The 11,841-nt window shown below is 35.4% G+C and overlaps 2 protein-coding genes across 2 annotated transcripts; one reads left to right on the forward strand and one right to left on the reverse strand.

Annotated features, from left to right (window-relative positions):
* The first annotated feature begins 4,619 nt into the window (after positions 1–4,619).
* On the forward strand, positions 4,620–5,477 carry LOC113351589 (WUSCHEL-related homeobox 5-like). Its single transcript, XM_026595542.1, has 2 exons — positions 4,620–4,929; positions 5,044–5,477. The coding sequence occupies exons 1-2, from the start codon at positions 4,620–4,622 to the stop codon at positions 5,475–5,477; spliced, it is 744 nt and encodes a 247-aa protein (XP_026451327.1).
* A 259-nt stretch (positions 5,478–5,736) lies between these two features.
* On the reverse strand, positions 5,737–11,274 carry LOC113351590 (probable polygalacturonase At3g15720). The gene is made up of 10 exons (XM_026595543.1): positions 11,242–11,274; positions 10,985–11,146; positions 7,651–7,788; positions 7,301–7,453; positions 7,151–7,168; positions 6,869–7,076; positions 6,629–6,710; positions 6,248–6,356; positions 6,057–6,173; positions 5,737–5,967 (listed from the first exon to the last, which is right to left on the reverse strand). The coding sequence occupies exons 1-10, from the start codon at positions 11,272–11,274 to the stop codon at positions 5,737–5,739; spliced, it is 1,251 nt and encodes a 416-aa protein (XP_026451328.1).
* Positions 11,275–11,841: the final 567 nt, after the last annotated feature.

Consider the following 11,841-nt stretch of genomic DNA (forward strand, 5'->3'; position numbering starts at 1 on the left):
TACTAACAGTTGAAAAGTTACCCAAAACGTTAATTCATGTCTAGCAACAATTAGCCAATAAACCAAATAATCTATCCAATACTAAATTTGTATTGTTGGCCAGCGATGAAAGAATAAATGGAAACACGAATCCGAGCTCTTCCGGCAAAAGCAACGAACACTTGACAAATTCTGAATCCTCAAACCAATTTTCTACAATTTTCAGTTCTGACAAACTCGTATGGCAAGCTTGGCACATAAATACGCAAAACTAAAGAGGAACTACAAGGTTTAAACAGAATAGAATTCCCCCATAAGACATGGCCTAAAGAAAAGAATTTCACTTCATATCCGGTTTTCTAACAAATCATCCGTTGTCTCACCCTCATGTAAAATGCATTTACCCCATGATTTTTATGGCTCATTTATGTTTTTAGTAGAGAACTCATTTTTCAATCCTTTGTTCAGACTTTTGTTTCTAATGGTAATGGTGTAGATCCCATAAGGTTTCTTTTCGAAAATGAATAACCCTCTAGCATACCGTATTAAGTTGAGTAAAAAAATGGACGACATGAACGAAGCATGGTCATAACAGTATTATCCAACTTATCATTATGTTATTTTGGAGACAATGTTCTCTATTCCCATTCGTCAAACTTGGAAAAAAATACCACAAAATACAAAAGTCCCCATTTTTGATATGAATTACACATTTTGAAGACATCATCCTGCCTATCATTGAATCTAAGCTATTTTAGACCTAGTAGATAGAATATGTTCCACACATTTCCGTAGAAAAAGTTGAGCCCTGATTTTGTAGAAAGCTTATGATTAGTTAGGTTGGATATTGTGAGGGAATTCATTAGCCCGCCGATTTATACACAGACTTAACAACAAGATCCCTGATTATGTGCATGGACACATGAGTTTATCAGGTGTCCAAGAGCACAATTAAGTGGTATCCCATAACTCCAGTAAGGAGGAAGTCGGGGGTTCAATTCCCACTGCAAAGGTTTATAATAGATTGATTGTACAGTGGATTTGGCGGTATTGGGTCTCGTAATGGGACCAGTCCAACTGAGTAGCTTCATGTAGGGACCTGGGTTGGCTTTCGCGTATCAAAAAAACAAACAAAAGAAGATTAACTTACCAGAAAGAGGGATTCTCGTGTTACTGATTTTTCGACCATTAACAGAAGTGAAATAATCTTGGACTAAGGTCATCCCAACTCCTATTGTCTGAATTTAGGAAATCAGCTACGTACCTTATAGTTGGGATTAGGTTTGGTTATGCAAATGGTTCCCAATACCTAAAATCCTATTCCAGCAAAAGCATTCACTCTATTTCCATCCTGAATGTTCCGTTGAGCATGTTTCTTAATATCAAAACCATAACAGATTCTGGACTAGACCCAAGACATGTCTTGAAGGTTTTTTTTTTTTGTAATGGAGAGGATCACAATTCCTAAAATACTTACATTTAAGGACGATCATCCATAACTCATTTGGAGAATGAATGGGATTCTTAAAATACTTACATTTAAGGTTGATCAACCATAACATATTTGGAAAATAAGGTAACGAAACTAAACACGATAAGGTAATCATTAAAGATGGTCCCAGAAGTCTAGGCAACCGTTTGATTCGAATTTAAACGCAAGGCTAGTTATTTTGAGACATTTTCACTAAACTGATGACCTTAATGTGACTTTATTACTAAGAAATTAAAAATACAATTAAACTTATTTTCTAAATAACCCAAAATTTCTTTACTTGGGTGAGTATTTCATCTTCTCCAACTATACGTTACGGAAAATAGGTTATTTTGTCCAAATATTTTTAAATCACGGTTCAAATGAACGAGGAAAAAAATAGTTTGGGTGAAATGGTCAAAAAAATAATAGTAAGGATGAAGCTGGTTTCATCCTAACTTAAATTTTAAAAATAGCAAGGATGAAACTGGATACATCCTGTGTAAATTAAAAATAAGAAAAAATATTTGAAAATGGGCATGATGAATCTGGCTACATCCTGCCTATTTTTACATTTTTGTCCATTTAAACAGTATCAAAATCTAACTATCCATTTTACCCAGAAATTGTTAATTTTGGTCTTTTTAACCAATTTTATGTATACGTTAGGATGGAGGAATAATACAATACGACATCGTTTCAAGAATACTATATAATTGAGTAGTTCATGTACGATAGAATAACAATACGACGAAAATGATAAATTTTATAATTCTTTATCTCAAAAGACTCTATGATATTTTTATTATTTTATTATTATTAAACGGTCTAGTTACATTGATTTTAGAAACTTTAATGTCGAAAATTACGGTATTTATGAAAATATTGGAACCTTGTTGCTAATTTAACTTCAACTCAATATCATTCATCGCAAAACATACATTTTTCTCAAAAAATCACTCAGGTACGAGTCTATACCCTTTCTTGCCCCACTGAAGATTACCTTTTGTTCCCTTAACGTTTATCGGGTTGGGTGGTTTTGGGGGAGAGCTAATCCGCACCGTTTAGACCTTGAGTGCTGCAGACATTTGATGTCCCGTCGGCGTGGTCAAACCGCCTCAGCGTCCTTGCTGCCAAGGGGAACACTCTTCACTCAACCTACTATACGGACATTTCGGCTTTCCATCTCGCTTTAATCTCCGCACTAACCGCTTCCAATACATCCCCACCATGTACATCCTGCCCGCCCGATGTTGTCCGATCCGGAACAGCTGCCCAGGCTAAATCCATCGAGTAGCTGTTCTGACCCGGCCACCATCGGTATCCGACCAGTCGTTTTCTTTTTTGGGGACTAACTGACCTGCCAACAAGGGATTTACCGCCCTTGCTTGTATAGATCTATCCCGATGACTTGAATTTTCTTTTCTTTGGGGACTAACTGACCTGCCAACAAGGCATTTACCGCCCTTGCTTGCGATGGTCTATTCCCTTTCTTTTTAGGAGGCTACCTGACCTGCCAACAAGGGATTTACCGCCCTTGCTTGCGATGGTTTATCTTTTTTTTTTTGGGACCAACTGACCTGCCGACAAAGGATTTTCAAGGACCAACTGACCCTTGCTTGCAATGATCTTTCCTCGATGAATTGAATTTTCTTTTCTTTGGGGACTAATTGACCTTCCAACAAGGAATTTACTGCCCGTGCTTGCGATGGTCTATTCCCTTTTTTTAGGGGACTACCTGACCTGCCAACAAGGAATTTACCGTCCTTGCTGCAATGATCTATCCCCTTTCTTGCCATCTCCTCATTTACCAAGTCCCAGTCAGATGCATCATTGAAATGTCTTAGGCACCTTTTTGTGGCAGATTTCTTCAGTTTTCTCCCATGCCTCAATAGTGAAAGCTGCTGAGTATCCATGGTTTTGGTGCTAAAATTCTCTGTGAAAGCCACTGAATACCCATGACATAGGAGTACTAAATTCACCTCTACCTGTTTACAGGTTTTTTCCCTTGTGTGCTACTAGTATTTATAGTTTTGTCCGTGTGTCATCTGTTTTGTTTATGATATGCGCATTTCAAATCGATGTCTATGGTCATTCATTTCGACAATTTAATTTTCCAACTAACCACTATGGCTATGCAAAAAAAATTTATTTGCATGGCTGCTCATACAAAATGTGCCATCGATTCTACATTCCCAAGGTTTGACTTGTTTTGTGTTAATTCGGGCCAAGTGAAAGGAAGCCCTTCAATATGGTGAGTTGGGTATATCCGGTTTTCTGGTAAGTTATCCGATTTTTCACCATCATGTAAAATGCATTTGGGGTGCATTTATCTGGACGCGGATGATTTTTATGGCTCATTTTTCTGGACTCATTTTCCATTCCTAAGTTCAAACTTTTGTTTCTAATGGTAATGGCGTAGATCCCATAAGGATTCTTTTTGAAAATGAACAACCTCTAGCATACCGTATTAAGTTGAGTAAAACAAAATGGACGACATGAACGAAGCATTCTGATAACAGTATCCAACTGATCATTAATTTAATTTGGGGACAGTGTTCTCTATTCCCATTCGTCAAACTTAAAAGAAAACCACAAAATACAAAAGTCCCCATAACAGAATTCTAAAAGTAAAGAGAGGATATGATAGTTCGCAGCCAATTCGTCAAACTTGGCCTTATTTGCCGCTCATTTGCCCAATCCCTCTTAAAGCTTAACTACAATTTCCAATACACCCTGCTTAAAGCCTACCACCGAAAATTTGCCCTACGCTGCACTAAGATTTTATGACGTCCTGCGCAAAGTCATGTAATGTCAAATATATCCCTAATAGTTTGTAGATATTACGAAGATGGTGAAGCATAATTGACAAGAAATTGTGAGTAAAGTGGTAATTTCAGGTGCATAACGTCTTGCAGTAATGAAAATCTGACACAGCCGAATTTTATCTAGTTTTCTGATATCTTTGCACCAAATACAATAGGCATTAACGACTCTCTAGTTTCTCATCTCTCATTTTCTCCTCCAGAAACCACCAGATACTATCCCTCCAGTTCAAAGGCTTATACTATAAATATTCACTGTATATCACTCGACCATGCAAAGAATATATAGAGATTAGAGAGTAAGACCGTCAAGTACTGTCCTTGCAATATTGATTTTGAGGAGAATGTGTAATCACAGCAGATGGAATCCAACAAAAGAGCAAATCGATATGTTAGAAGGAATTTACAAAGCAGGAATAACAACACCAAGTGCTGCAGAAATACAACATATGACAAGCAAGCTGAGAATGTATGGTGATATTGAAGGTAAGAATGTTTTCTACTGGTTTCAGAATCATAAAGCTAGACAGAGACAAAGACAAGTTAGACACAGTTATGGTTCTGGTTATCATGATCCAAGAATTCATTTCAAACATCAGTTACTTCATAATCAAATTTCATCTTCAATGGGTTTAGCTCCTCCTAACACCAATGGTAACCCTCTCTCTTTTACAATCATGTAGATAAATTTCTCTCATAGGTTGTATGACTCTTATGCATAAACATCTAACAAAAGTAGAGGTTTTCTTACTATGTGGTTTATTTCAGGTTTTTTATGTAGTAAATTTAGTCCGTATTGCGCACCAGCAGGGCCAAGTTTTATCCCTCCTTATGCTCATCAGCATCAAAACCCAAAGGTTTTACTTCCCCCAAGAAGTACTGTTATTGCAAGATCTGCAAGCAACATTGTCAATACCAGACCAGCTGATAGTCAAACATTAGATTATGCTGTTGGCAATGCTGAGAATCATTATCATGAAACATTACCATTATTTCCTATACATCCAACAGGGATTCGAAAATCTGAAGACAAAGAAAAAGACTACTCAGGGTTCAAGAATGCTTCGTTGACAACAATTTCCTTATGTACCGCTAGTACCAATCGGCGAGAAGATGATGCTGATGCTGATGCCAATGCCAATGCCAATGCAGCACAAAAAGAGAATGGTCGACGATTCCTCGATTTCTTTGCAACTCATTAGGTTAATGGAAATTATCTTTTTAAGTAACGCCAAAAGAGAGTATGCATGTAATTGATCTTCAAAATAGAAGAGGATTTAATTAGACTTTATTTTCAGTTCAATTGTTTGTGCCTACAATGTCTTCTACAAACAAAATTGAATTCTTCATTCTACTAAGAAGAATCTATTCACTAATGCTATAAAAAATTATTCTCACAATTGCTTCCACTTTTGGTTCAACTAGACAGCCAAAAGCCTAAACATAACCGTAAGTAACTAATTAAGATATGAGTGTTACAGCCGGTGTTGTATCATTAGATATTCCGTAAGCATTGTAGCTGAACGAAGTGCTGTTTTTATGTGGATCCATTGATTGGATGTTGATTTGGTTCATGATTATGTTAGTGCAAGGGACATCCTGGCTGCATCTCAGGTTGATAACATTTTTGTGATGTTTCGAAGTTCCATAAATCCTATTGTAGTAAACATCACTAACTTCAACAGCAGATGTCTGTTCCAATTCCAAAATAGCAAAAGGAATAATCAGTAGATGTAAAATTTTCAAAATCCAGTAGATAGAGTGAGTGAGATTATGCTTACGTGATTCTTGCAATTGTGTTTAGCATTACAATAGTATTGATCGATAACAATTGGATTCTCCACTTCTACAAATTTAATTTGATCGAACATGATACGCCTTGCATGGCCTGAGCCCCCCTAATCAAAACAAGTATCATTATAATTAAACTAAAAGACCAAAAAGCTAAACAGAAAAAATATATGAGCCTTACCTGCCATGTCTTGATTCTCACTCCATTTTGAGTCCCTGTGAATGTACAGTTTTCGACGTGTATATTTTCCACAATTTCAGTTGCTCCTTTGGCTCCCAAGCTTCCCACACTACCCTACGTTGATTCATGTTAGAACAAGTCTCACGGTGTTTTTTGTTTTGTTTTGTTTTTTTTGTAAATTAGAAAGTACAAGTCTTATGAATCTAAAGTTCTAAACCATTATATCCAAAGTAGGTTCTAAAGAAATTCAGAATGCAGTTTGAAATCAAAAATGAAATTTGCCTATTTTGTAAGGAACGGATTGTTAAAAATTTAAAATACTCTTTTCCATAGCCTTTGCTCTCAAAAAAAAAAATCGCTCTTCTGATAATGTTATCAAACCTTATGCCATGGCCTGGTCCACATGCCAGATTAATGATATCTACAAAGGAAGTTCCACCATTAATTGCTATGCAATCATCACCTGCAATTACATAACAACATTAAGTAACTTAGCATGTAGCATGTCAAGAAAACGAGAGCTCGTCTAATATTGAACGACAGAGAAGCAAAACAAACTTCTATCTGCTTCCAAGGAAGTAGATAATTAAAAGACCAACAAAGGTGTACCGAAGAAGTTACCGGTTCCGATGAAAGAATCTTGGATTTGAATGTGTGTCGACCAACTAATATCAATTCCATCCGTATTATGGCTGGTTCCAGGAGCAGTTATATTGATGTTGGAGACGATTACGTTGGTACAATTATGTATTGAGATATGATTTCTTGGACTATTTATATGTTTCAGTCCGCTTAATTTCACTCTGTTGCATGAATCCAGTTTTAAGGCCTGCATTTCCCCACACAAAATTACTCTTTTTTGCTCATCTCCTAAAAAGAATCTAGGACTATTTGTATACTTACAGTTGGACGCTCTTCTACCTGAAAAAAAAATATGATGAAATTAATTAGACAGTAGAATAGCATAAAAGTATAAACTCATCGAAGAAACAAAATCGTAAGAACTAGAAAGAGAGATGGAAAAAAATGAAGGAAAAAAATGAATTAGCTTACATGAGATTGGTTCCACCAAGTGAGTCCTTGCCCATCAATCAGACCAGGTCCATGGATTGTCAGCCCATCTATATGAGAAAAATCAACCCAGCTATGTTTTGAATCATTACCCCATGCTGAAATTTGGTTTGGTGCAACAATATTACCCAAAACCTGCATGTTCCATTTGATGTAAAGCACGTGAAATTTTTTTTACTAGCCAAACTCATAACCTCACACCTTTTTGTTTGTAATGAATTTCTCCGTTCTCATAACAAAAGAAGAAGAAAAAAACACTCATTATCGTCTCAACCTCTATTTGTTCCTTATCATGCATTTTTGAGAAAAAGATAACATGTATACATAGTTACCTGTATAACAAGCTTTGGAGACCTGCAGGGACCTTTGAATGTTATAGGGCTCAATAGGAAACTCTTTCCAGAGGGTATAACAAAATCTGGAAATTCTGAATTTGCTCGACAAACTTTCGTCCACACATTTTGGAATGCCTACAGATATACAGTGTCTAGTTAATCACTACAATGACCAACATCAAAATTTAATATACAACAACTCAGCTGCTTAGAGCAAAGATCTTTAGAGCAAGGGCTATGGGTAGTTTCAGACAGTCGAGAGACTAACTTGGTCTTGGACACTACCAACCCTTTCACTCTAAAGTCTTTCATACACTTCTTCATCTGAAGGAGTGATTTGTAGTGGATACTACACGTCAAATAATCGGCCGTCTAAAAAATATTGGTTGAAAATGGTATGATCGATATGCTATTAGCCATATACACTTAAATTCATAAACGTCTATTTTATTAAGTTTAGGGGAAGCTATATTTATACGGTTATTCTCACACTATTTCACAGTTTCGGTGTTAAGTTTTTTACAAAACTCAAAAAAAAAAGAATTCAAAACCGGTTGGTTGCTGATATATTCCTCTTACAAAACTCTACATTTATACCAAAAATAGACACAGTATAAAACGTATAGAACTACCGTCTAACATTTTGAAAACCAACCGTTTAAAATTAACAGTTGAAACTACATTTGGCAGACGGTGAGGATAAAAGGAGAAGGTAGTGACAGGCTTGGCGAGCCGACATAAAACTTATTCATATCATCATGAGATGAAATCCAAAAGATATACGTTGATGAGTTACCCTCATGGCCACGCGTCATGCTCAAAAAAGAGAGTCGAGCCATCCTCGTGGTTTATCTTGGCTTTCATTTCTAGCCTACCTCAACTTGTGTTGGAATAAAAGGCTTAGTTCTCTGTTCTCAGTGAGGTTTGGTATTTTGAAATGTATTAATTTTTGGTAAGAATGTAGAATTTTATAAGGGGAACATATCACTAAAAAACTAAATTCGAGTTCCTTATCGTTTGGATATTATAAGAAAATTGGCGCCAAAATTGTTAGATAATAAGATAATAACCATGTCATAGGAGATTTATTGTTGCCATGTACTCGTTCTATCTAGGTTCATGTGGTTTCCTCACATATGAAACTGTCTAGGATTTAATAGCTTGCCGTATTTTTTCTATCAATCCCTCCGTCTCCGGATTGTGTAACCGAAGACTTCCTTTTATCTATTTGGATCGACCTAATTATATTATCAAGATATTAGATTTTGATTTTTCCCTTATTTATGATACATTTGTATCAACAAAACAACTTAATTTTTTTTAATGTTGTTACTTTAGGAAGACTATTGAATTGTATTGTTCGTACAAACGTATCATAGATAAGGGAAAAATCAAAATTTGATATTTTATTAACAGAGTTATGTCTATCTGGATGGACAAAAATTCTTCAATTAGCTATATAACCTTAACGAAGTATCATACAATTATCAATTGTCTGTAATCGTGCGGTTATAGAAATTTATTTACATGATTACATCTTTTGAAGAATAAACCGAATGTTTTCTACGCTTTCTCAAAACCGTTTTGTTTTGAAATAACACAAAAAACTTTGGGTTATTTACTTGGGGCATACTTGATTTATGGATAATGAAAAAACACCCTCAAATGTCCGAATTATCTTGCATAAATATATGCATACAATATTTATACATAAATATGTATACAGCCTAACCTCCATAAATGAATATTCTCGGGACCATAAAAGAATATTAGTTCAACGATGTTTTTTATTGAACGATAAATGAAAATATATTCACTTAAAAAGCTCTTTTTCCTTATTAACTTATGCCATCTTTAATTAATCTATGAATATGATAGATGTCAAACATATTTTGCAATGTCCTAATGAGAATGATGCAGTTATAAAATCACCTACAAATATGAAGAAACTATTGAGTTCGTGATAAATGACGAGAATGATCTCGAACCAGATGATAGTAGTGTCATACCAAATGTGTCATCAAATGATGCCTTTCAAGCAGTAGTCCTAATAATAAATTATTTTTTACAACACAAAGCAAAATGTTCAAGAAATTGTGCCTGCAATATAAAATTAAAAGCTGGATACATATTGGCTTTTGTGGAAGAAAAAATAATCAACTTTAGATATATTTTTCTGAGAAGAAATGACTTTTTATACAAACACTTATGAGTGGAAAATATTTTAGTCTGTTATGTGTATTTTTTGTATAGAATTTTGCGACTATTCATTTATATTTTCACGGGCCCTTTATGGACTTGTAAGAGTGTGAAAGGACAATAGTTTCACATCGTTATAATCCGTTTAATTAACTTAAAATATAATATGGAAGGTCCGCTCCACTCATTGCCAATTGGTTTTGAGTTGGATGCCCGCAGACTTTAACGTGGTATCAGAACTAAGCCCCAGACCCAGACCTACGTACTCCGGGTGTAGGCCGAGTCACTGGCCGAAGTGTTTAACCGATTTTGTCACTTGTACACCGGGGATGTTGGCCAGTGCCGATACTGGCCGAGGTGTTACCCCCTGATTTAGTCACTCACCTGTGTACACCTGTTACCGATGGACTGGTAACTTGTACGTAGGTTCACGTGTGAGTCCCAGTGACTGCCCTTACACGTGAGGGGGCGTGTGAAAGGACAATAGTCCCACATCGCTATAATCCGCTTAGTTAACTTAAAATATAATATAAAAGGACCGCTCCACTCATTTCCAATTGGTTTTGAGTTGGATGTCCGCAAACTTTAACAAACAGTTTACTCATTAACTTACTCGACGAGGTTGTTTATTTAGCTCTTTTTTCCCAAATTAGGGCAGAAAAAAATTGATCATTTGACAAAATTATTTATTTATCGAGCATACATATATCGAAGTTTATACTATACAAGCGCAATATTCTTATGTGTCGATAGTATACTATTTTCCTTTTTTTTTCCGCAAAACGTATACACCCAGCAAGACTAAGATTATACATACTCAACCATGTTTTCTAGATTATTCTTACTTCAATGCGCTATGATTTCAGAATACTAGTAAAAATATGTTTCTCCGTAGACTTGGCCAAAGTGGTTACAGTTTTATTAATTTTAGGCTGTTATATTCGGGGTTTCAGTGGCTGCCAGTGCCAGGCCTTAAGACGGCCTTGGGAGTGTAGTTAAATAGTATATAGCCTGAGATCAACTATGGAAACATTTTTAGGGAAAAAAATAGAAACATTTGATTTGTGCTTGAAGTTGAAATCAATTTATAGAAGAAAATATTTTATTAAAACTTAATTGAAAGAGAATTTACCTTAGAATCGTCGGTGACTCCATCTCCAACCGCTCCACCTTGGACAACAACATCATACACATCAATTGATATGTCGACCACCGGTGGTTTTATGGAACAAAATTTGCTACTCCAGTTTGGGTTTAGAATAAGTAATACTAATTCCAAAACTATACAATATAACTGATGAAAAAATGACAAACTTCAGTATAAGAAACTACTTACAAAATGTAGATTATTGAGAGAGAACACAAAATTTACATTGCAAAATATCCCACCTTCATGTCCATTACCATTAGAACCATTTCCATCCTGATAAGTTCTTACGAAAAGGTGAAAATATAATATCTGTACGCAATGTTGCTTCATTTTCTAGCTTTATATACTCCGACCAAGCAATTACATTTAATTAAATATTTATGTTACCAACTTAAAAGCCAATTTATCATAGAAAGGTTTAAGCCTTTAAGGAATCAAATGTCAGTTTGTTTAATTTTGAGGTTATTTTTTGCCTTAAATCTTTCACTAAACAAGAGATAAAACAAACCTCTACAAGGACCGGAGATACTTAATGAATTTTCTTCCAAATGCGTCCTTAATATTTAGAAAATGAAGCAGAATTTTTGTCAAGGTTCACTTTTAATTATGTTTCGTTGAGTGACTCACATTTTCTGCTTCAGAATAGGGTGCTACAAAAATGCTTTGACATATCACATATTTATGTACAATTTTCTGTTGGGTGCAATAATCAAAAACAAAGAAAAATCAAATAAGCAAAAGTTATTGATACTTAGCTCCTTTATAATGGAAGTGATTGCTTTGACGAAACGAACAAGCTCCCCGTATCTCCGCAACAGCAACAAGGCAAAACTTTAGAG

Source organism: Papaver somniferum, chromosome 2 (genome assembly GCF_003573695.1).
Source record: "Papaver somniferum cultivar HN1 chromosome 2, ASM357369v1, whole genome shotgun sequence".
Classification (NCBI taxonomy): domain Eukaryota; kingdom Viridiplantae; phylum Streptophyta; class Magnoliopsida; order Ranunculales; family Papaveraceae; genus Papaver; species Papaver somniferum.

Bases quoted from the DNA above. Each gene is read 5' to 3' on its own strand.
- LOC113351589 (XM_026595542.1), top strand. From the start codon at position 4,620: ATGTGTAATCACAGCAGATGGAATCCAACAAAAGAGCAAATCGATATG. The intron at 4,930-5,043 runs GTAACCCTCTCT...GGTTTATTTCAG, and splicing joins AGCTCCTCCTAACACCAATG to GTTTTTTATGTAGTAAATTT.
- LOC113351590 (XM_026595543.1), bottom strand. From the start codon at position 11,274: ATGGAAATGGTTCTAATGGTAATGGACATGAAG. The intron at 11,147-11,241 runs GTGGGATATTTT...TTTTTTCATCAG, and splicing joins TAATGGTAATGGACATGAAG to TTATATTGTATAGTTTTGGA. The intron at 6,711-6,868 runs GTAACTTCTTCG...ATGTAATTGCAG, and splicing joins AGATTCTTTCATCGGAACCG to GTGATGATTGCATAGCAATT.